This window comes from Ctenopharyngodon idella, chromosome 5 (assembly GCF_019924925.1).
Source record: "Ctenopharyngodon idella isolate HZGC_01 chromosome 5, HZGC01, whole genome shotgun sequence".
Classification (NCBI taxonomy): Eukaryota; Metazoa; Chordata; class Actinopteri; order Cypriniformes; family Xenocyprididae; genus Ctenopharyngodon; species Ctenopharyngodon idella.
Window position 1 is genome coordinate 17,707,722 of NC_067224.1, and position 21,761 is coordinate 17,729,482.

General features: G+C 35.8%; 3 protein-coding genes across 5 annotated transcripts in view; 2 read left to right on the plus strand and 1 right to left on the minus strand.

The window, feature by feature from the left end:
- Positions 1–21,761, plus strand: part of poc5 (POC5 centriolar protein homolog (Chlamydomonas)) — a 703,663-nt gene that overhangs the window by 363,143 nt on the left and 318,759 nt on the right. The window lies entirely within an intron of this gene.
- On the plus strand, positions 9,893–18,221 carry hapln1a (hyaluronan and proteoglycan link protein 1a). 2 transcript variants are annotated; one of them, XM_051893462.1, is made up of 4 exons: positions 9,893–10,161; positions 13,978–14,307; positions 15,800–16,126; positions 16,228–18,221. In XM_051893462.1, exons 1-4 carry the CDS (start codon positions 10,098–10,100, stop codon positions 16,515–16,517), a joined length of 1,011 nt encoding a protein of 336 aa, XP_051749422.1. In that variant the 5' UTR covers positions 9,893–10,097; the 3' UTR covers positions 16,518–18,221. The 2 variants fall into 2 exon arrangements, with proteins under 2 accessions (XP_051749422.1, XP_051749423.1); XM_051893463.1 differs by having other exon boundaries at positions 9,895–10,161; positions 15,824–16,126.
- Positions 19,681–21,761, minus strand: part of vcana (versican a) — a 36,907-nt gene continuing 34,826 nt past the window's right edge. For both annotated transcript variants that reach the window (XM_051893428.1, XM_051893427.1), the window contains one exon: positions 19,681–21,337. In XM_051893428.1, coding sequence (XP_051749388.1) covers positions 21,192–21,337 — 146 coding nt within the window. In that variant the 3' untranslated portion in view covers positions 19,681–21,191. The remainder of the gene's footprint in view (positions 21,338–21,761) is intronic.

Genomic DNA, 21,761 nt, shown 5'->3' on the forward strand with positions numbered 1-21,761 from the left:
CAAGTATTGGGCCGCTGCCGCATTCCGTCCCGCACACCTTCCTTTCCTTCACAGCGTAGCATTTTCGTTACTTCCTAAAAGCCCAAACTTGACATCCAAATCAAACAAATAAGTGAGTGCTGTAAAATGCAGTCTGTTGCTAAACTGCGGGATGTGCTTGATACTAAACTGTGTTATTAAAAATTTATTAAGCCGTGAAAGAGATACTGTTCTGTAGGTGGCCTCCTGTGTGCGCTCTCCGGCTCCAAATTGGGACGTAACACACATAAGCAAAGTATACTGTGGGCTACAGATACGCACCTAAACTGTCAAATAGCCTACACACAAATATGTTGAAATGCTGTTTTGGTAAGTATCCTCATAAACACAGTCGGTTATATCTTAAGTTAATGTAAACACTGAGAAAGAGCGCGTGTGTAACCGTATATTGGACCCGTCCATTAGCTCTTAAAGTGACAGCAGCCTAATAAATCAGCTGCAGTCATTATTGTTAATCACACAACAAAAGACAAAGATAAATCAGTCACTGATCTTGCGGGGATATTCTCATTGTGAGGGTTTCTTTGAGCATTTTTATGCAATATTAAATTCACATAAAAATATGAGTGGAAATTTGACTACAGGTAGATAATCGTGCACATTTTACAATGCTTAAAACCTTTTCGATAAATAGTTTTGTGTGTTTGTTCTCACATAATGTGAAACTATTAAAAAATAAAAAATTTTAAACTATGTAAAAAAGTATGTAAAAAATCAATTTTATAAATTTTATGCTTTTTTATGAATACTGAGGTCTTTTTGTGGCAGCTAGTGGGTCAGTACTGCAACAGTTGGCAAAGAAAACTCAATGCAGAAAGCAATAAGTGGCCATTACTCAATTTAAGCGAGCCCTCAGGCTGGTCAGGAAATGTGCCCTAGTTTCTCTTGGATGTGACAAGCAAGGGGAACACAGCCCATTATACAGTAGAGACTACCACCTCAAAACTACAATATACACTACACACCTACTGATGAAATAAAAGTTATCCTCCTGAAGAACAGTTACCCAGATTCAGAAAGTGACTGTATGTGGAATGGGTTTTTCAAGTACACATCCAGGTGTAGTGGCTGTTAAATACCAGTAGGCGCTTCCAGCATGGGTCATTTCTTTAATAGTCAGGTTTAAAGGCATAAATATTAAGTATAATTTCCTGTAGCCAAAGCCTTGAACTAAATGTGCTGTTGTTTAAATTATCAAGCTGTTCAACTATTATGAAAGAGTTACTCTTTCATAATAGTTGAGTGTTGCTCTAGAATACTTATTCCATAATCTTACTTGACCCATCTGTTTTTCATTCAGGCAGAGGCTGTATTGATTTCACCTAGTCTTTATGTGGCTGTTGCACCAAAACCACAAAGAGCACAATTTAGTGACTTTGCACCACAGTGACAAGGCAAGCACAGACAATTGCCACAGCATGTTTCTGGACGGTTACCTCTCAATTACACTCTCTGTTTCATTGGCCTCACTTTACAGCGTAAGCCTGGCAATGATCTCATTATTTCACTCGCACCAAACCGTGGATGCCAACCTTCACTCTCAACACCAACACTTACATAACTACAACAAATATGTTCAATAAAGTCATGCAAAAAAATACAGCGTTATACATACACTGTCAGTGCAGGCTTAAATCACTTAGTAAGAAATGGTAGAGAGTGCTGACAATAGCTGAATGCCAAGTTCTGAGCATCACATGAATGCATGATTTAAAGGTATAGAAGGTTATAAAAGGCATGATAACATAGTCTCAGCTTTAACAGTTACATGGCAAGTCATGAAGTAAAAAAGCGCAGCCCGCACACTGACGCAGGCTCCTAGAGACTAGATGGAGAGCCAGGCTGGAGACGGGGGTGGGGGGACTCTGTGAAAGGCCTTTTACTTTACGATGAATTTATAATTGCTGCATTTTTATGAAAATGTTATTAATGCAGAATGTTTGCCTATGCCGCCTTCTCATAAAATAGACCCAAATTCATTTTCTGAACCGTCGGCGTCCACCAATTATTTTTATCTGAACCCTATAAAGCCTCTGTATCATATTTAATTTGCAAAATTATAAGGCCTCTAAATTATCCACATGTTCAAAAGTTTGCTGATAAACCTGTTGCACCCAATCTACTACATGCCTTCTGCTTTTTTGCTATGAAATATTTACTGATTTTTATAAAGAATGAGAATAACTTTCATATTGTTATTTCAAGTCAAGATGAACATTTACTGAACTGAAGAAACTAATCCTTTTTTTTTTTTTTTTTTTTTTTAGAAAAATCATGTTAAAATTTGAGTATCAAATATGATACATTAGGCTTGATCATAAAACTAAGCATTTAAATAACATGTTATAAAGACATTATTGGGAGAGTGAGTAACAACTTATATTTATCTGCATTGTATGTAAGTGGTCTGCTATACTGTTATAGAGATATCATTGGTTACAAGCTATCAGAATTTTATCCATTTTCATCCAATTTCATCTATTTTTTGGACATATAAATATCAGCAACTGCACCAAATTTTTTGTTAGGTTTAGACCTCTAAATATTTTTTCCCCTCCTCAAGTATGAGCTCCATATTCTTCTATATCATACCATATGAGCCATATATCAAATCTGATGCTCAAAAAAAAAAAAAAAAAAAAAGGTTCAACGAAGTGTTACATTAAAAAAAATAGACTTTTTTTCTGACTATTATTTCAAATGTCAGGGTTACATTTGGGGGAAAATGCAATAAAAAATGGGTAACACTGTGCCAACAGTGCCATTGTTACACGTTACATGTTCTTAGTGTAGTAATAACTAGGGCTGGGTATTGACACAATTTTCACGATTCAGTTCAATTTCTATTACATGCTTGCAATTCGACTCGATTCCGATTTGATTTGATATCGATTATTCTGGATGTAGTATATCAGTTACAGTGCATGGCAAATTTTCTAGAGGAAAAAAATCTCTTAGCTAAACCTGTAATCTACACATGGGAGTCAGTTGGTACTACATTACTATAATATTGAAGATTAAAATTAACTTATTTATATAAACACTTAAATTACTCAATGATGTTTTTTATAATAAATAAAGTTTAGAATTACATAATCATATTTCTACTCTAATTCGTTTTTCTTAAATATAAACATTTAAATCGTGGCTGTCATAACTGATTTATTCAAACATGCATTAAATATTGAAGAACATTAAAAATTATAATGAATATGTAACGGTGCATATATTTATCAGAATGCTGCTCTCTATAGTTCATTTTTCTAGCTGACTAGTGAGTTTATGGTCACTGAATATGTTTTTTCTGAGGTAAATGTGACGTTACGTGACATTGTTTACAAGCTGTTTTATTGACGTCTTTCCAAGGTTGAAACACTGTTTGAGCTATTACACGAGACATGATACGGATTTTGGTAAGTTGTACTGTATCTTTTAACATACCTTCAGATGTTTACTCATGTTTATTTCGCGCTGTAACTGGTATTAAAGCAGAGGAGAGGATGTTCACATGCACTCCGTGCTGCCGCTTCTCTTTAACTGAGGCGCTACAGCGATCTGTCACGCCGCATTAAACAACACCAAAATGGTATTTATTTTTTGAATCTCATAATAAGATGGACGTCATTTGAAATCGGAGACTTTGCTTCATATCAAAAGTAACAAAGCACAAAGATTGTTGCGATTTATTGGATGGGAGGCGCGCTACATGTTCTGTTTATTCATCAACTGAAAACAGACTAGACTAATTGATTCTTGGGGTTTAAGAATCGATATTGGTTTGTAAAAATGAGAATCGATTAAAATCGAGAAATCGATATTTTTTACCCAGCCCTAGTAATAACTAGAAATTATGCATGATTACATGCAGTTAACCCTAAACCAAACCCTCATCTAACCCTAAAACTAGTGCAGTTAATTATTATTACTCAGTACTTAAATGTATAATTACACTGTAATACTGACACTTTAAAATAAAGTATAACCAAAAAATGCAATACTACAATAAAATGCATATAAATACAACAAAACTGCAATATTAATATTAACCAACCAAAGTTAAATTACAAATATGACTATACATTAATAATAAATAAAATATATACCTGTTTATATATGCATGTTTATAGGCCAGACATAAAATCCAACACTTTTATACATTATGTAACAGGGGGTTTGACTTTGCAAGACTTTGTATATTCTGTATGTTTGAATGGTAGGCGAGTTGAGGTTGTGAAGAGGAAAAAGTTCTTCATCTGGAGGAAGTTCAAGTTTTGATTTCTCCCATTTTTTTGTTATTTTACCAAAGAAGTCTGTACTTGACGGCATAATGCAACTGTTTAATAACCCCAGATGCCACAGTGGTTTTACAGCTGTAGGATCTCATTTCTATTATCCAGCCAAACTATGTCTAGGCCACCCTGATTATGGTTTTGGGCTCACACAGTGACAAGTAAATGGAAGTGATGAAGGCCCTTGATGCCATCACCACCTTAAATGCCAGGCATTGAGCACAGATGGTATATCCACACAATTGTGCCAAACATGTAAAAGCACAACTAATGAAATGCATATGGGGAATCTGCAATGACATCACAAGAGATACTCCCTTCATCTCTTCTGATCTGATGATCTTTAAATGCTGACAAGTGTACTGCATCATCCCACACTCCCACAATTAGTCAGCACCTTCTGTGCTGCTTTTCTGCTTCTCTAGAGAGCTCTTACTAATGATACGATTCACTATTGAGAACCATTTCAACTGTAATCAGTCTTGATATCTCATTATTTGTGTTTTGAAGTCACAGGAAAATCTGGAGCAATGAAAATCATAATAGGGCCTTTGTCTCTCATGCGGCAGTAAAGTCCTTTGAGGTGTGCACACACGTCACACAACTTACCCATGAGAGCGGCGCCTGTGTTTCTAATTATCGTTTAAACTATGACGTATGGGTAACGCGTATGAGCTCAAGTTGCATGGGTCACTGGTCACAACTCTACGTAGCTGTTAAAAGGGCATTTAGTGCTGCACAAAAACATCTACGACAGCACCTTATTTCATTCATAAGCCGATTTATGTCATTAATGCACAATTGTCTTAGTAGTTCCACCTTTTATGAATGTTATCAAACCTGATGCACTGTTTTACATAAGCAGTCTCTTGTCTGTTGATGTTTTAGCAGTCTTGGCTGAGCTCCTAAAGGCATCCAGAAAACAGCATGACGGTGATGGGAACTGTACCACCTTGCCAAATGCTGAAAGCACAGAGCATCTGCAAGATATGGAAACTGCTGGCCAGCTGTTAATATGCTCAGCACCTCAGTCTTTTGGCTCTGAAATGGTGCATGTTTGGGAAGGGTCCTAGGTGGGGCAGAAGAGATTTATCTCATATATGTTCATTGCTTTTCTATGTACAGTACCACTGCATCTACACATAAGTTTGGTTACATTCCCTTACATGCTTATTCACTCACTGAGTCAGAAACACATGCACAAATGAGTCATTTAATAACTGTACTGGTGCAATAGGAACCTTGTATGTTACATGGGAAAGCTACATTTTTCCTCCACACACACACACACACACACACACACACACACACACACATTTGAGTGCTTTGTTTGTTTTGGGAGCTTTCCCACTGCAAAGCACTGTGCAGCATATCAAATCGGGATCTCTCGCTTATCAAGATTAATCTCTGCACAGAGGCAATTTAACTATAAGGAGACCAATGCTAAGGGAAAAGGGATCAGTATGAGGATTTTAAAATAATAGTTGCTATTATGTAATTATTACTCATTAATCATTGCTGAAACAAATAACATTAGAGGGGTGAGATTGTAATTGTAAGCCTTCTGACTTTATTTTTCAGACAAGATTTGTCATTCATTGTAAGGGTTTTATATTTGCTTGCTATTTTACGTTTTGTGTGTTCTATGTTCCTGACAGTTCACCCAAAAATGAAAATTATGTCACCATTTACTCACCCTCATGTCGTTCCAAACCCATAAGACTTTCGTACATCTTCAAACACAACATATTTTTATGAACCCTGAGAGATTTCTGTTCCTTTATCAAAAGTCCATTCCAACAAAACTTTTGATGATTCAAAAAGTTCATGAAGAGATCGTAAAAAAAAAAAAAAAAAAAAAAATCCAAATGAATCGAGCAGTTTAATCACAGTCTTCTGGAGAGACACAATTACTTTATACGATGAACAAATTTAATTTAGGTTATAATCACTGATGAATCCACATACATTAGAGTAATTGGAGACAGAATGTTCATTTTTTTTGTGAAGGATCCCCAAAAAGTATCTTAAAAGGTTTTATTTGTTTTAAACTTGAATTTATTTATTTATTTTAGATTTTTAATATTTTAGCGTTGTTGCACAATGTCTATACCAATCTTTTCCATAGAAAGTGGACTGGGATCAAGGAAAGCTCCAGATCAAAAAAACTTTATCCATACCACCCATGTATACTAAATCTTCAGAAACCATATGATAGATTTGTTTGAGTAAAATAAAGTTTTAAGTATTTACTAAATATCATTAAAAAACCTCTCTTGATAGCCATGGCCACCATTCACTTTCAATGTATGAAAAAGAGCAACTTCTACTATAAACTTCTGATTTTCTTCTCAATCTTTTCATGTTCCATGAAAGAAAGAAAGTCATGTGAGGGTGAGTAAATGATTTTTGGGTGAACTTTTCCTTTAATATGAGGCGAGTACCTCCATGCGTCATCTATTAAACACTGGGAAGCTTGTTTGGTAGGTGTTGCTGTAAAAGCTTGTGTTTTTATTATGTTGCCATCACTAGGCAGAATTAGGGGCATTTCAAGTCTAAAAAACTCACAGTCTTGGTGAAGTCTGTGAGTCTGCTGAATAAACCTGAATGAACTGTATGGCTACATGTACCATAAATGTTCCAGATGTGCATTATGGCTTATAGCCACATATAACCAGACATGGTTTCAACTCCCTAGCCTGGGCTCCAAAGAAGACTCTGTGTTCATAATCTAATAAAGCAGAAGGATTTAGGCCATACTTAAGTGTTCTGCACTTTTTGTCTACCCCTTAAGCCTGAAGTGTCCTGCCGGTTTTCTTTCAAACGATACCAACCTTTTGACTCTCTTTGCTAGAGATTTGGAGTTATGAGTCATTATTTTTGTGCATGTCACTCAAAACAACAACAACAACAACAACAAAAAATTAAAAATTTCTACCTTTGTTCCAAATGCTGTAACTTTTGATTTCTTTCTGCAATCACCAGAAAATTTGATCCAGATACAGCACACATATAGAGGAACATCTCTAAAAAAGAATGATCCCCCTACCTTAATTTTTTCCTGAGATATTGCCTGTCAAACTAGAAAGATATGTAAATTTTCCCTTGAACACACTTTTTTCTTTCTTTTTTTTTTCTTTCTTTTTTTTTTTTTTTTTTGCTGTTTATTAGCAGTTTCTCAGCATGACAATGTCCAAATTGAATTTTTAAAAAGTTTCCTTTCAAACGATTTCAACCTTTTTGATTCTTCTTGCTATAGTTTTGGAGTTATGAGTCTTTACTTTTTTGATTGTCACTCAAAAAAAAAAAAAAAAAAAAAAACTCTGAAAATGCCTTTAGGGCCTAAGGGGTTAATAGAGATAACAATAGTTAAATATCTTGGTTTCCTTTGTTCAAAGCCTTTAAAGATTTGTACAGTATATTTTAAAGCTGTTCTCTTATTCCATTGTGCACTAGTCATTCATAGATTTCAGCAGTGGAAAAAACGGTTTTCTTTTAACTTAAGCCTGGCTCACACTACAGGAGTTTTAGGCCGATTTATCCCCGATTTTCCCCTCCTGAGAATCTGAGAAAAAATTTTGTTGAGGACCTCGATCAGTTCCGATGTTTGGTGCAGATTATCTGGTAATGTGAGGCGTTCACAGACTGAATCTTGCGGAACGGCGTGTGGAAGTGTTGCAACAACACGACTGCTTGAATAACGCGTCTTCGAAAACATGACCTAACCGTACGGACAAAGAGAAAAGCTGGGGAGAAATCGCTATGGTTTTGAACATACCGGGTGAGTGTAGAAAGCTGCTAGCAAATGTAAACATGTCTGTTTAGATGTCAGCAACGACCTGTATGTTTACATAATACTCTTCCCCATGAGATCACGTGAGGTGTTCCTCTGGGCATGATAATCTTAATAATATCCTATAGTGTGTGCTGCGCTGCAATTTTCAAATCTTGTAGTGTGTGCATGTTTGAGATTTGCAAGAATAATATCTGTGAAGATATTATTAAAACTCAAAACTAAACCTCGTTATACTTTTTAACCAAAATTAAAATGGCTTCAAGAACAAACAGTCAAACTGCCCAAACTAGCTTTCATAACTGCCATGATTATTTCAGCAAATTGGTCCTTTTGTGTTTAAGTATTTGGAACAAAATAAGCAACTCATGACATCATCTGGGGTAATCAAACATTAATAAGTGTTTTAGACCCACATTATTACCATTCAGTACCCATGAAACGTAAATGAAAATGAGTCATCCATGCTGAGGTGAGATTTCCAGTCAGTCATGCTGCAACCCAGAGACCCTTCCTCATTTTCCATAGTTTTTGTATGTGTGTGATTGTGTGTGTGAGTGTGTGTAAATCAGTCACTGTGATGGTTTTGGCATAACATCCTCTGTTTTCTGTGTGCTTTTTTTCAGGGTGGGGAACATATGACTTGATGGAGCTTTAGTCCTGTGGGGATGAAGGGTGTCTTTCTCACCTAGAATCTGTAAATCACAGCTGAAATAACTGTGATGGGACATCATTTGCGTTAAACAGGTTACTCATTCTCACCATCACTCCATCGAGACCGCTAAGAAAACATCCTTGACGGACCACACATTCTCCTTTCACATCCCCATCCTATCTCTCCTGTGATAATGAAGTCTTTTTAGAGTCCAGACACACTTTTGTTTAGGTAAAGTGGGTCATATCTTTACTACAACCCTGTCTTATCAATACAAGCTTCCATTAAGTAATCTGAAAAACGGGTTATGTTAGGTGAAGAAGAGGTTTCAAGAGGTACTGAGGAGATGGGCAAATGGGAAGGTGGATGTTTGTTGGATTTCTTGGCTGGTCATAAATCTGTCTGGCATTCTTTGATGTAAAACATCATAACACAGCAGGTACAAGCAAATGAAAAATTAATCAGCAAAGTCACACTGCACTAGTCATGTATTACAAGCAGGTGGAGAGGTTGTGTAATTCAGCATTTGGAGAGCATATGAATGGTGTTCAATGTTTTGAATTAATATATTCTTAGTGGGGAGTCCATTGTTTCTAGTGAGACATGCTCACTGTTGGACAGATTTATTTTGAAGACCTTAGATTAATGTTGAGAAAGAAATATTTAAAGTGGATACCTGGTATTACTATACTATTAGACAAGGTGCCTGTATGAAAGTTAATCTATCAATATTTGGAGAACTTAAACTGTATTTAAACCAATGTGTTACCACAAAGTCTTTCATAAGGCTTAAAACTATATATATTTCCAGTCTTTAATGCTTTTTTTCTTCTAATTTTAAAGACGTTGTTACATGATAGTCCTTATATAAATCCTGCTAACCATACTGTAGCCAGCACAAACAACACATTGTGGTCCACACATCTCCCTTTAAATCTAAACAGAGAGCCATGCATGGCAGAAAGGGAAGCTGTTCTTAAATGTGGGAGTCCACACACACGCACGCACACACACACACAAAATGTAGGGTGATGGGCTTCATCTCTCTCTAAGGGGAGGGGGAGTGGCCACAATTGGCCAAGGCTTCAATATAAGCCTTTTGTATGGACCTCTTAGGAGCCCAATCTTTCTTGTGGCACAACTACCAACACCTACACCTCTTCATCGACAGCAACGGGAAGAAAGATTTTTTTCTGCACTCTCCAGTTTTATTACCTGATTGCATTTATTCCTTTCCCCCTGTTTTTTTTTTTTTTGTTTTTTTTTGTTCATTTGCTCGTCTAGTCAAGAGGCCTTTAGGCAAAGAACAAAAAAAGACAAGATGATCGCTCTGTTTTCCTTGGCATTGCTTTTCTTTGCAAGCAGTCTACATGTTGAAGCACAAGGTAAGAACCCCTTTTGATCCCTTTGTGCATGAATAAACAAATTAATGAATTTACAGTTCAGCGTGCATCTGTTTACGTGTCTATGTGCATTTGATAAATGTAATACTCAGAAACTGCACAGTATAGGCCTAAATTATAACAATTATTATAGTGGGTTATTTTTTAGATCATCAAATTTAGACGCTAATAAGAATTAGGAATAAGACAAAAAAAAAATATATTTACCATGGATGAACATAATTTCCTCAACGCTATCACTTTAACAATGCAGACACTATGAACTAGATTTGAATTGCATTAATCCACTATTCATCTCTTAAATACTCCAAGACTCCTCCCACTATACACATGCACACACACACCCACAAAGATTTCAGCTCAGCACAGACTTTCATAAGCTCTAAAACATCTGCTGCAGGTAATTTAACAGTTGTTTTACAATTGTTGACAGTTAGTGGGGGATGTGAGCCGTCACCGAACTGACCGTGAAAAGCGGCTCGACTGATTACACCTGAGTGCAGATCTATTACATTTTCCTGAGGGTAAATGCAAGATCGGTTCCTGACAGCCAGTGATGTCAGGAGCATATTGGTGGCTGAAGAGCCACACAGTGGACCTTTATATTCCCAGCTGTATGTTGGCCATTGATTTTACACTGAAGCCACTGAATGTATGTATCTGACAAGAGCTACAGCAAGATTAACAGCCTCTGAAAATGTAAAGAGCCCTCACTGAATGCAATTCTTTTCCTTCTGAGGTAATGGTCTGTAAATTCATGGGTGTGTATGGACTGAGCTGGGCTGGGGCTGAGGGAGAAAAGGTGGTGACTGGAGCAAGTATTGAAAGTTTCTTATGGTTTTTGGGCTCTTAGCGACTGCTCAAGACAGGCCTGATTCACGGAGGCTCTGTTCAAGGCATAATGCAGCCATTAGTCAGGCATGGCTGAGTAGGGGGGGGGTGTGAAAAAGAAAGAGAATGGCTTTGTGTGTGATGGGCAGGAGAAAAGGGGAGATAATGAAGGAAGGACTTTCAAATAAACTGACTATAACACTTGCAAACAGGGGGAGACAGAGACAGACTCTAAATGTCAATGCACAAGTGATGGTTATGATAGAGGGAGTGCCGTCCAGCTGTGTGCTATAATTCATGTTCATACCCCATACTGACCTCTGCTTGCTCAGCAAAGTGTAGGAAGTGAAGTTTAGCCATCAGGACTGTCTAACTGTGAGGGAGTGATTCCATATGACACTTGTATACACAGATGTGAAGCTCTAATCAGTGTGTTTTAATGCATTTAGGGTTGTATACCTCACAGAGAGCATCATTTTGCGTTTTAAAGGGCTCCAACCCCACAGTTTATGCAGCAGATGTGTACAAGATGCCAGTGGGGCCCAAACTCGTGTATTAAATGGCCATGTTGAATGATTGTTTTAAAATTACATTTATAGCATCCTTTCTGTTTGTATAGGTTTACAAATGCCTGCCTACTTAACTTTTTCTTTTTTAATATATTGTCAAGCATGGTTTTATTCGAATAGGTTTATTTCACCATTTTAATATTTTTCTATTCTCTTACCCTATTTTTTTTATATTTCTAAATTTTTATTAAATTAACATTTTAAAATTATTAAAATGTATGTTTATTATAGTTATTTATTTTATTTTATTATAATACTTTATTATTATAATAATTTATATTATTACTACATTATTATGACTCCTGCCATCATGATTATCTAAGTTTGTGTCAGTTCTTGGTGGGTGGGAAAGAGGCACTTAAATATTCAAACCATCACAGCACTTCCATTCTGCCGTTCAAGAGTAAACACTTTCCTTCTGTTTGCTTACAAGAGCAGAAATAAAGGGTGGGTGGAGATGGGGGATGGGGTGTCATGGGAACTAGTGGGAGTTGGGTATATGGAGAACATTAAGGGTTAGAGGGTTTGAGGTGATATTTGAGAGATGTGCAAAACACAAGCGATGGTGAACAGATATTCCTCCAACAAAGAAAGCCCCAATCTAAAAAGCTTAGTTATAAATTTCCAAAACTGGTAGCTGCTGTCATTACTGGAGGGTGTGCTTAATCATTTTCTGAGAGATTATTCATTTGTTCCTTCTGGTTTCAGAGTACCACTTTGGCACACTGTCTCCTAAGTGAGAGTTTATTAGGAAGGAAGTGAGAGAGAGAGTGCATGACTCACGATGAAGTGTAAAAAGGGATCAGATGTGCTAATGAGTAAGTTTATGAGTGTTTTAATTACTTCTGGAAAGAGAAGAATCTCTCATCAGTTGGTCATAATGTGAATGAAGTGCTGTATAATTAAAGATGGAGAACAGTACAGTTTAACATGGCTTCTGATCCATGAAACACTCAGATGTTAAGCACATTCATTCTAAGCGCAAGTTGGGCACATGTTGCTATAGTTAGGAAGGTTCTAGCTTAGTTGAGTGAGGGGTAATAAAGGACTAAGGTAAAGTAAATAGTTTGAAGCAGAAGACAGAAAGTCTTGCTAATGAGTCCCATATTTTTTTTGAGTATATGGAAAAGGTTTTCCTGCAGATACACTTGAGTGTAAAGGTTATTTGTAGAACATGCTGGTCAGAAGCACAAGAGCCTGAGGCTGTCATTAAGAACTGATCTGGGGAAGTCGTAGGCTTGTAGATAATGCAGTTGAAGATACGGTACCTGTACCTGAACCTCAAATTGTACTTGTCAGATCAAAAACTTTCTTGACTGAGAATACTGAAATATTATTAGGTTGGTCATATGATCATTCAAATATGCTCACAAAATTTATATTATCACAGTTGAAAACAGTTGGGATGCTTAATATTTTGTGAAAAATATTTTTCTGGATTCTTTGAAATGGAAATCTTTTGTAACATTATAAACGTCTTGACTGTCAATTTATTGTGTCCTTTCTGAATAAAATTATATTTTATTTTATTATATATATATATATATTTTTTTTTTTTTTTCTAATTTCTACTGATGCTTTACTCAGTTTAAAGTGAACCACACCCTGAACATTTAAATCAATGGTTTTATGCTTATTAACAGAAGGGTCTTTGTTTCTTAGATTGCAGGTCGACCAGTTGATGGTGTAGATGAACAACAAGGATTTAATTTTACTTGATAATATGGGTCGAATGATTTGGCAAGTTTAAACCATGGGGAAAAGAGAGACTGAATGGTGCCTTAAGCTAAATCTAATCATGTCTGCTGTGTAATCGACACTTTGATGGTGGTGTGTAGCTGGCAAGGAGAACTCTTGGGGTCGGTTTTAGTTTCCTTGATATCCATCAAATCTTCCACTATGGAGCTGTGATGGATTGGGGCCTCCAAGACTCAAGCAGAGATCAGAAAACATCTTGAGGAACTGAATGAGACAATTATGCCCCTAACCGCAAGCAGACATAGCAACTACAACCAGAGATATAGACACAGCATCAGTGAGCAGTTTATGAGGGGAACATGTGTCCTATTGACACAAAATGGTAGAATGATGTCTGTGGTATCTCAGTTTGTCTGCAAGCGCACTATCTGATTCCATTAAATTTGAGTATTTATTCGGCTGAAATTTGTGTGGCACTGTGTTTCTCTCAGAGTTTTGAAGATTGCAGGCTTCTTTAAAACCTTAAGACAAAATATCTTGGAAAGCAATAAAATCAAACCAACAAAAGAATGGTAGGAAATCTAGCATAATTAAACTCATCCTGTACTTGTAAACGTATAAAACAAATATGCTAGACCTACTGTGTGGTTTCAATACAAAGAAACCATTTTGAGATAAACTTTCATTTGTTTCATTTTAGATAGTGAATCAAGGATCAGGGTCTACGCCAACAGAGGTGACAATATCACTCTGCCCTGCAGACTGGACGGTCTGTCCACTTTGTTCGGAAACAGAATCAAGTGGACCAAACTTGAGGATGACTCTACAGAGACCGACGTGTTGATGTCCATGGGGTTCCACAAGAAGACCTATGGAAATTTCCAGGACCGCGTTTACCTGTTGGAGGCAGATGACAATGATGCAACCTTGGTTTTTACAAACCTAGATCTCAAGGACTATGGCACATACAGGTGTGAGATCATCAATGGCATGAATGACAAGACTGTCGAAGTGGACCTTGAATTGCAAGGTAACTTTAGTTTTTTCATGCTGTCACATTAATAATCATTTAACCTACAACATTTATATTTATTCACTAATGAAATTTTAAAAAATACTAATGAAAATTTAACAATCAATAGCTGGTAAGGAGATTTTTCATGTATGTGTCTGTATTAGCATATATCATAAAATGTAAAAAAAAAAGAAAAAAAAAAGATGGACGACGTGTCTCCAATTCCTTCCACTGTAGAAAAATGAAGCCAAAACATCCCAGAAATGGTCATTGCCGATTACATCATTTGGAGCACGAGTCTGTGCAGTAGTGATCCTGAGGTGGAGCCGTGGTATAAAGGTCCTACCCATACTCCTGCTCCCACAGACTCAATCGCAAACACAGCTGTCAATCGTGATGTTATACCCCATTTTTATAGCATCAAATAACTAAAACCAAACTTTTTGGAAAAAAACAAACACTTAAACTTACATCAGCGTGATAAAAACTACCTAAAATGACAGAAACCATCTGTAAGTGTAATTGGATTTGTGTAATTTCATTTTTTTGTTTGGCTCATGTCCCATTTGATAACATGGAGAGGGCAGGTTTATGACCTATACTGCAGTCAGCCACCAGGGGGCAATCAAAATGTTTTGGCTTCACTTTTTCATGACATGTGTGGCACACTTGACAAATGAACTGGCTGTAATCTACAGCACTTTGCCATTACTGTGTAAACATATTTTATTCACTTTCTATACAGTTCATAATTCATATTTGAACAAAAAATTTTAGTAAACAGTCATCTACATTAGCACAAAGCTGCACATTAGCACTTGAGCCCCCAGTTTCACAGACAAGGCTTAAGCTAGTCCCAGACTAAAATGCATGTTTGTGCTGTTTTAACAGAAAGCAACTTGCACTGACATATCCAAAAAAATGTCACAGTCATTGTTTTGTCACAAGATGCAAACCAGTAATGTTTTTTTTTTTCTTTTTTTTTATGGTACGTTTATAAAAGCTACTTAAATATCCTATTTGAACTAAGGCCTAATCCTGGCTTAGGCTAAGCCCTGTCTGTGAAACAGGGCCGAAATGTGATGACGCACTCTTCTTTCAACTTTTGTTTTTGCCACTTATCATTTGCTCAGTCTCCAGTAATATCCTGTAGTTCTTGCTCTTGGCCAAGACCACCATTGCAGACTTGGCTCCAGAGAAACAATGGGGATCTGTACACAGAGAAGTGAGGTGCATGAGCATAATAAAGCAGGCTGGCACAACTAGCTATTGTTACCTTGGAACAATGGAGTATAAGATTGAAAAGCCTAAACCCTGCAAGTAATTTTCTCTCTGTTTAAATACAGTTTTTTTCTAACACCGTAAAACATAAATCTTTTCAACTAAGCAGGGAGCTCTGTAAAACCTAAGGCTTTTACTAATATCGCTCTTATTCGTTCATTGGGGCGGTCATAAAATACATTCACCAAAACAACCTGATGTTAAACTCAGTCAAACTTTTCCTTAGGGGAAGATTCACTTTCATTCACAGGGGTTGTTTTCCCATACTCCCCTCCTTTGGGGCGGTACAACCTCAACTTCCAAAATGCCGAGGCTGCGTGTCTGGAGCAGGATGCCGTGGTCGCCTCTTTCGAGCAGCTCTACGCGGAATGGAAAAGTGGGCTGGACTGGTGCAATGCCGGCTGGCTCAATGACGGAACTGTGCAGTATCCCATCACCAAACCCAGAGAGCCCTGCGGAGGTGCAAGGACCTCAGCCGGACTGAGAAACTACGGCCGGAGGGACAAGTCCAACAGCCGCTATGATGTGTTCTGCTTCACAGCCAGCCTTCAAGGTAAGTTAAACAGTTAACTTCTTCAATTCTAATATAAAATGGCATATAGCATTTTAAGTGTCTGTGTCTACAACCCTAAAACTCTTCGTTTTACATCACAGGCCGCTTTTACTACCTGATCCAGCCCAAGAAGCTGAACTATGACGAGGCTGTCAGCGCATGCATGAGAGATGGAGCTGAGATCGCAAAGGTGGGCCATATGTATGCTGCCTGGAAGCTGCTGGGATATGACCGTTGCGATGCTGGATGGCTAGCCGACGGTAGTGTTCGTTACCCTATCTCCAGGCCCAGGAAGAACTGCAGCCCCACGGAGGCTGCGGTTCGCTTGGTTGGCTTCCCTGACAAAAAGCAGCAGCTGTACGGTGTCTATTGCTTCAAACCTCAACCATGAAACGCTTCACGTCACATGTCACCTGTCACCAACCAAAGAGAAGCAATACACCGGTTTCCACCTCCAAACTTATGAAGGACTTTTTGCATGAACTAGCCTTAACTGTGACAAGGGTCACTGTGGTTTTGCCAAGACATGTTCTTGGATTAATATATTTTGTTAATCCAGGAATAACATTCTTATCCGAAAATTTAATCCTAACCCTATCTCTACCCCTAAACGTAAACCCTAGAAAAATCCCTAAAATCAAAGGGAAATGACAAGTGAATAACACTGATATCGAAGCACCAAACCCTGGTTGTAAGCCTAAACGTGGCATTAACTGTAAGCTTTTCCCTCAAATCTGATTGTTTGATTGGAATGTTGTTCCAGGACCAACAAAGATGTTGAGCCAGGAACATGCTGTACTTGGTGAAATCACATTCACCCTGTGATAACTATTATAGAAAGGATACTGTAAAGATCATACTGCAACAATCACATCACAATATTATTGTAAACAGTTATTTTATCTATCATTTACATTTTATATAGTTTTGTACACCATATGTATGAAAAACAAACACAAATCTCATTCCGAAAGTATATTCAGTTGGAAGGAACACTACTTTGATAAAAACCCCTAGTAAGTGTGAATTTGTCAAGAATCTCAATTGTGACATTGCAATAAAATATTTAAATATTAATACATAGTATAAACTTGACAGAAAGTTTTTGAAACTTGCCCAAACAGAAAAGCAAAGGCACCGTAAATGAACCTGACTCCTTTCTTTTCCTGAAACACTTGTGATCTTACTCAAATTCTCATGTCCTTAAAACTATATATTTTTTTCTTGTGTTGGTGTATTATCCAATGCTCTGAACTGTGACCTTATTTGAAATATCAATTAATGTGTTTGGCCTATAGTGCTGAGGCTTTATATTCATAAATAATTCCATTATTAGTCATGTCTACCCTTTGTTTGCAATATTGTGATGTATTTTCTCACCTGCTACTTGCTCTATAATTTTTTTTTTTTTTTTTTTTTTTTAATCATGATTGAAGCTATTTCTCAGTTTTGAACTTGACGGCCTTGGCAAAGATTTTGAAAACTGTTTAAATGTGTTCATCCCTGCATAGAAAGTATTTAGTTGCAGACAGTGACAGAATTTTCGCTTTATGGCAGATAACTACACACAGAAATTACTCTGAGAGAATCATTTAGGACCCAGTTGTATATTTGTAATAACATTTCAAGACTAGCTTGAGCCTTAGTTGCTTAAGTGTAGATATAAATTCTCAACTGAATGATATTGTAATGCCACTGCTCTCTGCTCTCTGAAAAATAGAGAGAAACAACACTAAAAACCATGTAAAATATAATTCCTAAGTTTGATTCTAATAGATTCTAACATTGGAATGTTATGACAGGCATAGTGTGGATGACTTCAGATAATAAGATCTGTGTTTGTTGATGAACGTAACATCTATTACTTGCCACTTTGTATTGCTATGTTGTTTGTTTATGGGAGGGGAAAATATTCTCTACCTATAACTCAGCTTTGAACTGCAGAAGCCACAGTGCACATATATTACATTTTGTTTGATTTTGTATACATGCACAAAATAATTTTCTTTTTTTTTTTTTTTTTTAATCTGAAGTGCAGTGTACGGTTTATGAATCCAATCAATTTTAAATAAATAAAAACCTATAAAAATTGAAATGGCTTTTGTTTTATTCTCCACTAAACTGTCTACAGTGCCTATAACCATGGTCCAGATGCACAGTACACAATGTTTGTTGCAGTATGAATGCCAGCTTGGCTAGGCATGGATTAAATTTACCAAAAAAAAAAAAAAAACATGAAATAAGCTGATTGCATGGTATCACATATTTTAGGAAGAGTTCTCATCATGGTACAGATTTTTTTTTTTGCTATCTGAATCATTAAGTTTAATTCTACACGACAGGCATAGTGTACACAATTTCAGATAATGAGATTTTGTGTTTGTGCGTGTGTGTAGGCCTATAATATGAGGATATTTATTAAATACTTTATTCAGAGTAACTCTACCTCACTTAAGATCTATGAGAAGTCTGGGACGCATTTGCAGGGAAAGCTTGCTGATTATACAATATTCTGTGACTAATTCAGCCTCCTTTTTCTTTTTTTACATGCAAATTAATTCCAGTTGTTTAAAATGAATAGATAAATAAATAAATGATTATTGAAATGGAAAATGGTTGTGTCTTCCAAGACATAAATGAGAAAACCACAAGTATTAATGAACAGTGACACAGCAGTACCAGCAGGGAAATACATTCATGTCAAATTAAAATATAGCAATGGGATTTCAAACACACAAGGCAAATAAAAATCAGTTTTTCCTTCTACATTACATTGCGACTTTAAATGCAACGCATTTAGTAAACTATAATCCACAAAGGTATCTAACTTGACAACAGATCCCATAAGTCTGAATGTCTGAATGTTCTGCCAACAAATTATGCAAGACTAACATTTAACTTTTTCGAGAACTTTTTGCAACATTTTTAGTGAAGTTAATTCACACAGGTGTCCAAGCAGAATAAACACAAGCGAACCTCATTACATGTCTATACTAATGGCCAGAAACAGCCAAGAAACCTTGTATTTTTATTTTACTATACATTTTTTGTGAAACATTAATAAATGCCTCCAAAGACAATTTTGAGTGTTTTCTTAAAGGATTTTACTGTAATGATCCTTTTTTTTTTTTCTTTTTTTTTTTTTTTTTTTTTTTTTTTGGGCTGGGTATCATTAATGTTTCAACGAAATGATTTACATCATTTTAGAATCTTGATAAAATTATTTAGATGCTCAAGTGTCTTTGTGTTAGTGAACTGATACCATCTGGTGTTCAATATTAGGCACTGCTGATGAACCACTTTAGTTTTACTAAAAACATGAAGTGCAATGACTTTACTCCTATCACAGTGTATTTTATTACATTGTTATATAGATTAATATATTATATATTAGATTTATGTCAATTTAAAAAGAAATCAAATTATGTCCCATATTAAAATGCTAGTCACCTCACAGTTAATGTTTGAGAATTATTAACTACATCTACCCTTAAGCCCTTCTCTTTAACCAGAACTCACTTCATATCGCAATGGAAAAAGACCAGGAATGCAAGTAGAATATAATAAACTTTGTTTACATAGAAGGCATAAAAACGTTCCTTACAATTTTTTCCATTTCACAAACATTCTAGACAAACACATTTGACAATAAACAAGTTATACTATAAATATAAAAAAGATATGTGCACTTTCCAAAAAAAAAAAAAAAAAAAAGTAAACACACAAAAGAAAAGATCTCAAAGAAAAATGCTTGGGAATAAACAAATGGATGACAACACATTGCTGTTAAAGCTGTTACTATGAATCCTCTTCTTTTGGTCCATTGATACACCCCAAATGTCATAACAAAATCCATCTAAATTCTGTGAGTTGCAAATGTTGTCTGTTAGTCACATCAATGCCAGCTTTTGACAAACTGTCCTTTACACTAATATACTGAATTCTGTAAATGTGCAGTTTGGCCAAGTTAAATCCTCAGTGTGTTGTATTTTACTACAACCATGAGAAGACAAGGAGCAGCTCAAATAATAAATTATAGGCATCTTGTTAAAAAGACATTTGTTCAAGTCTTTTAAGCATCTCACAAAGTACATTCTCTTTAAAGTAGTTTTAAAATGTCCAAGAAAAAAAAAGAAAAAAAGTTGAAGTTGATGAAAGTTGAAATGGTGTGAAATACATACAATAAGATGTAAAGATGTAAAAAAAAAAAAAAAAAAATTGGTGGAATTAAATGTATGTTGAACAGGATTTGCATTGTAAACACTTGAAAGAGATATCAAATAGAGGAATATAAATAATCTAAGATCTACATGGCTTTTCAATATTGAATACCTTAAAGTATTAAACATATTGTGTTGACTTTCAGATATCAAACCCATCCACATTGCATACAGTTATATATATATATATATATATATATATATATATATATATATATATATATATCATTGACCTTTTTTCTACCAAAACAACCACTAACTCAACGTGAGCCATTGCTCACTCTCTCTATATAAATATATATTCTTTCACATTCATATGTATGATTTCTCATTTGTTCAGTAAGCAGCAGGCTGTCTGCATACACCTGTGGTTCTTGTAAACTTGAAAAAAGATTGAAAGGAATCATAGGCAATTTTTAGTGTGTTAAAAATGTACCATTATGTTTACAGGCTAAAATCCCATGAATTGTATAATATTATTCTGGCTGCACTATTATAGCTCACTACCTCTGGATTGTGAGTTATAATTTACGAAGGCACTGCGCATTCTGCGTAAGAAGAAGCAGAACAGATGGAGGGAAGGTCAGATAATCTTTTTGTGTTTTCAGAGGCCAGCTGAATGTGTCCTTTTTATAGTTTTCAAAAACCATCTCTCTTAAAAAATAAAAACACAGAAAAAAGCACTGTTTTATTCCAGTGATATTCCACTCTATGTTGACCCTTTTTCTGATCCTTTTCATAACCTTTTCTTTCATTTTATTTTTCTTTCAGCCAGCAGGCAGGTCCGTCACATGCTATCAAAATACATTAAAAGGGCCCTTGCATTATGGTTGTCACCATAGCAACTATTGTTGTGTCCGATTGCGTTTTACACCATGGTGATGGTGTCGTCGTGGTACATCAACAGAATTTTCTGCAGATCTCTTCCGATGACTGCGAAAAACTCTGTATGTTTGATATCGGTTTGTATATGACCTTTGGAAGTTGGACGCTGGAAAGTAAATACAAGTACATTGAATTAGTTTTCTTTTTTCAAGAAATTACAAAACATAATAAAGAAGAAAAGAAAATGTATTATGCAAGGCTACTTTAAATTGATCAAAATAAAGACTTTTACACTGTTATAAAAGATTTCCATTTCAAATAAATGCTATTCTTTTGAACTTTATATTTCATCAAAGAATCCTAAAAAATTTATCACTATTTCTACAACTATATTAAGGAGCACAACTGTTTTCAACACTGATAATAATAAGTTTTTTATTTATTTATTTGACCACCGGATCAGCATATTAGAATGATTTCTGAAGGATCATGTGACACTGAAGCCTGGAGTAATGGCTGCCAAAAATTCAGCTTTGCATCAAATGAATAAATTGCATTTCAAAATCAATTAAAATAGAAAACTTTAATAA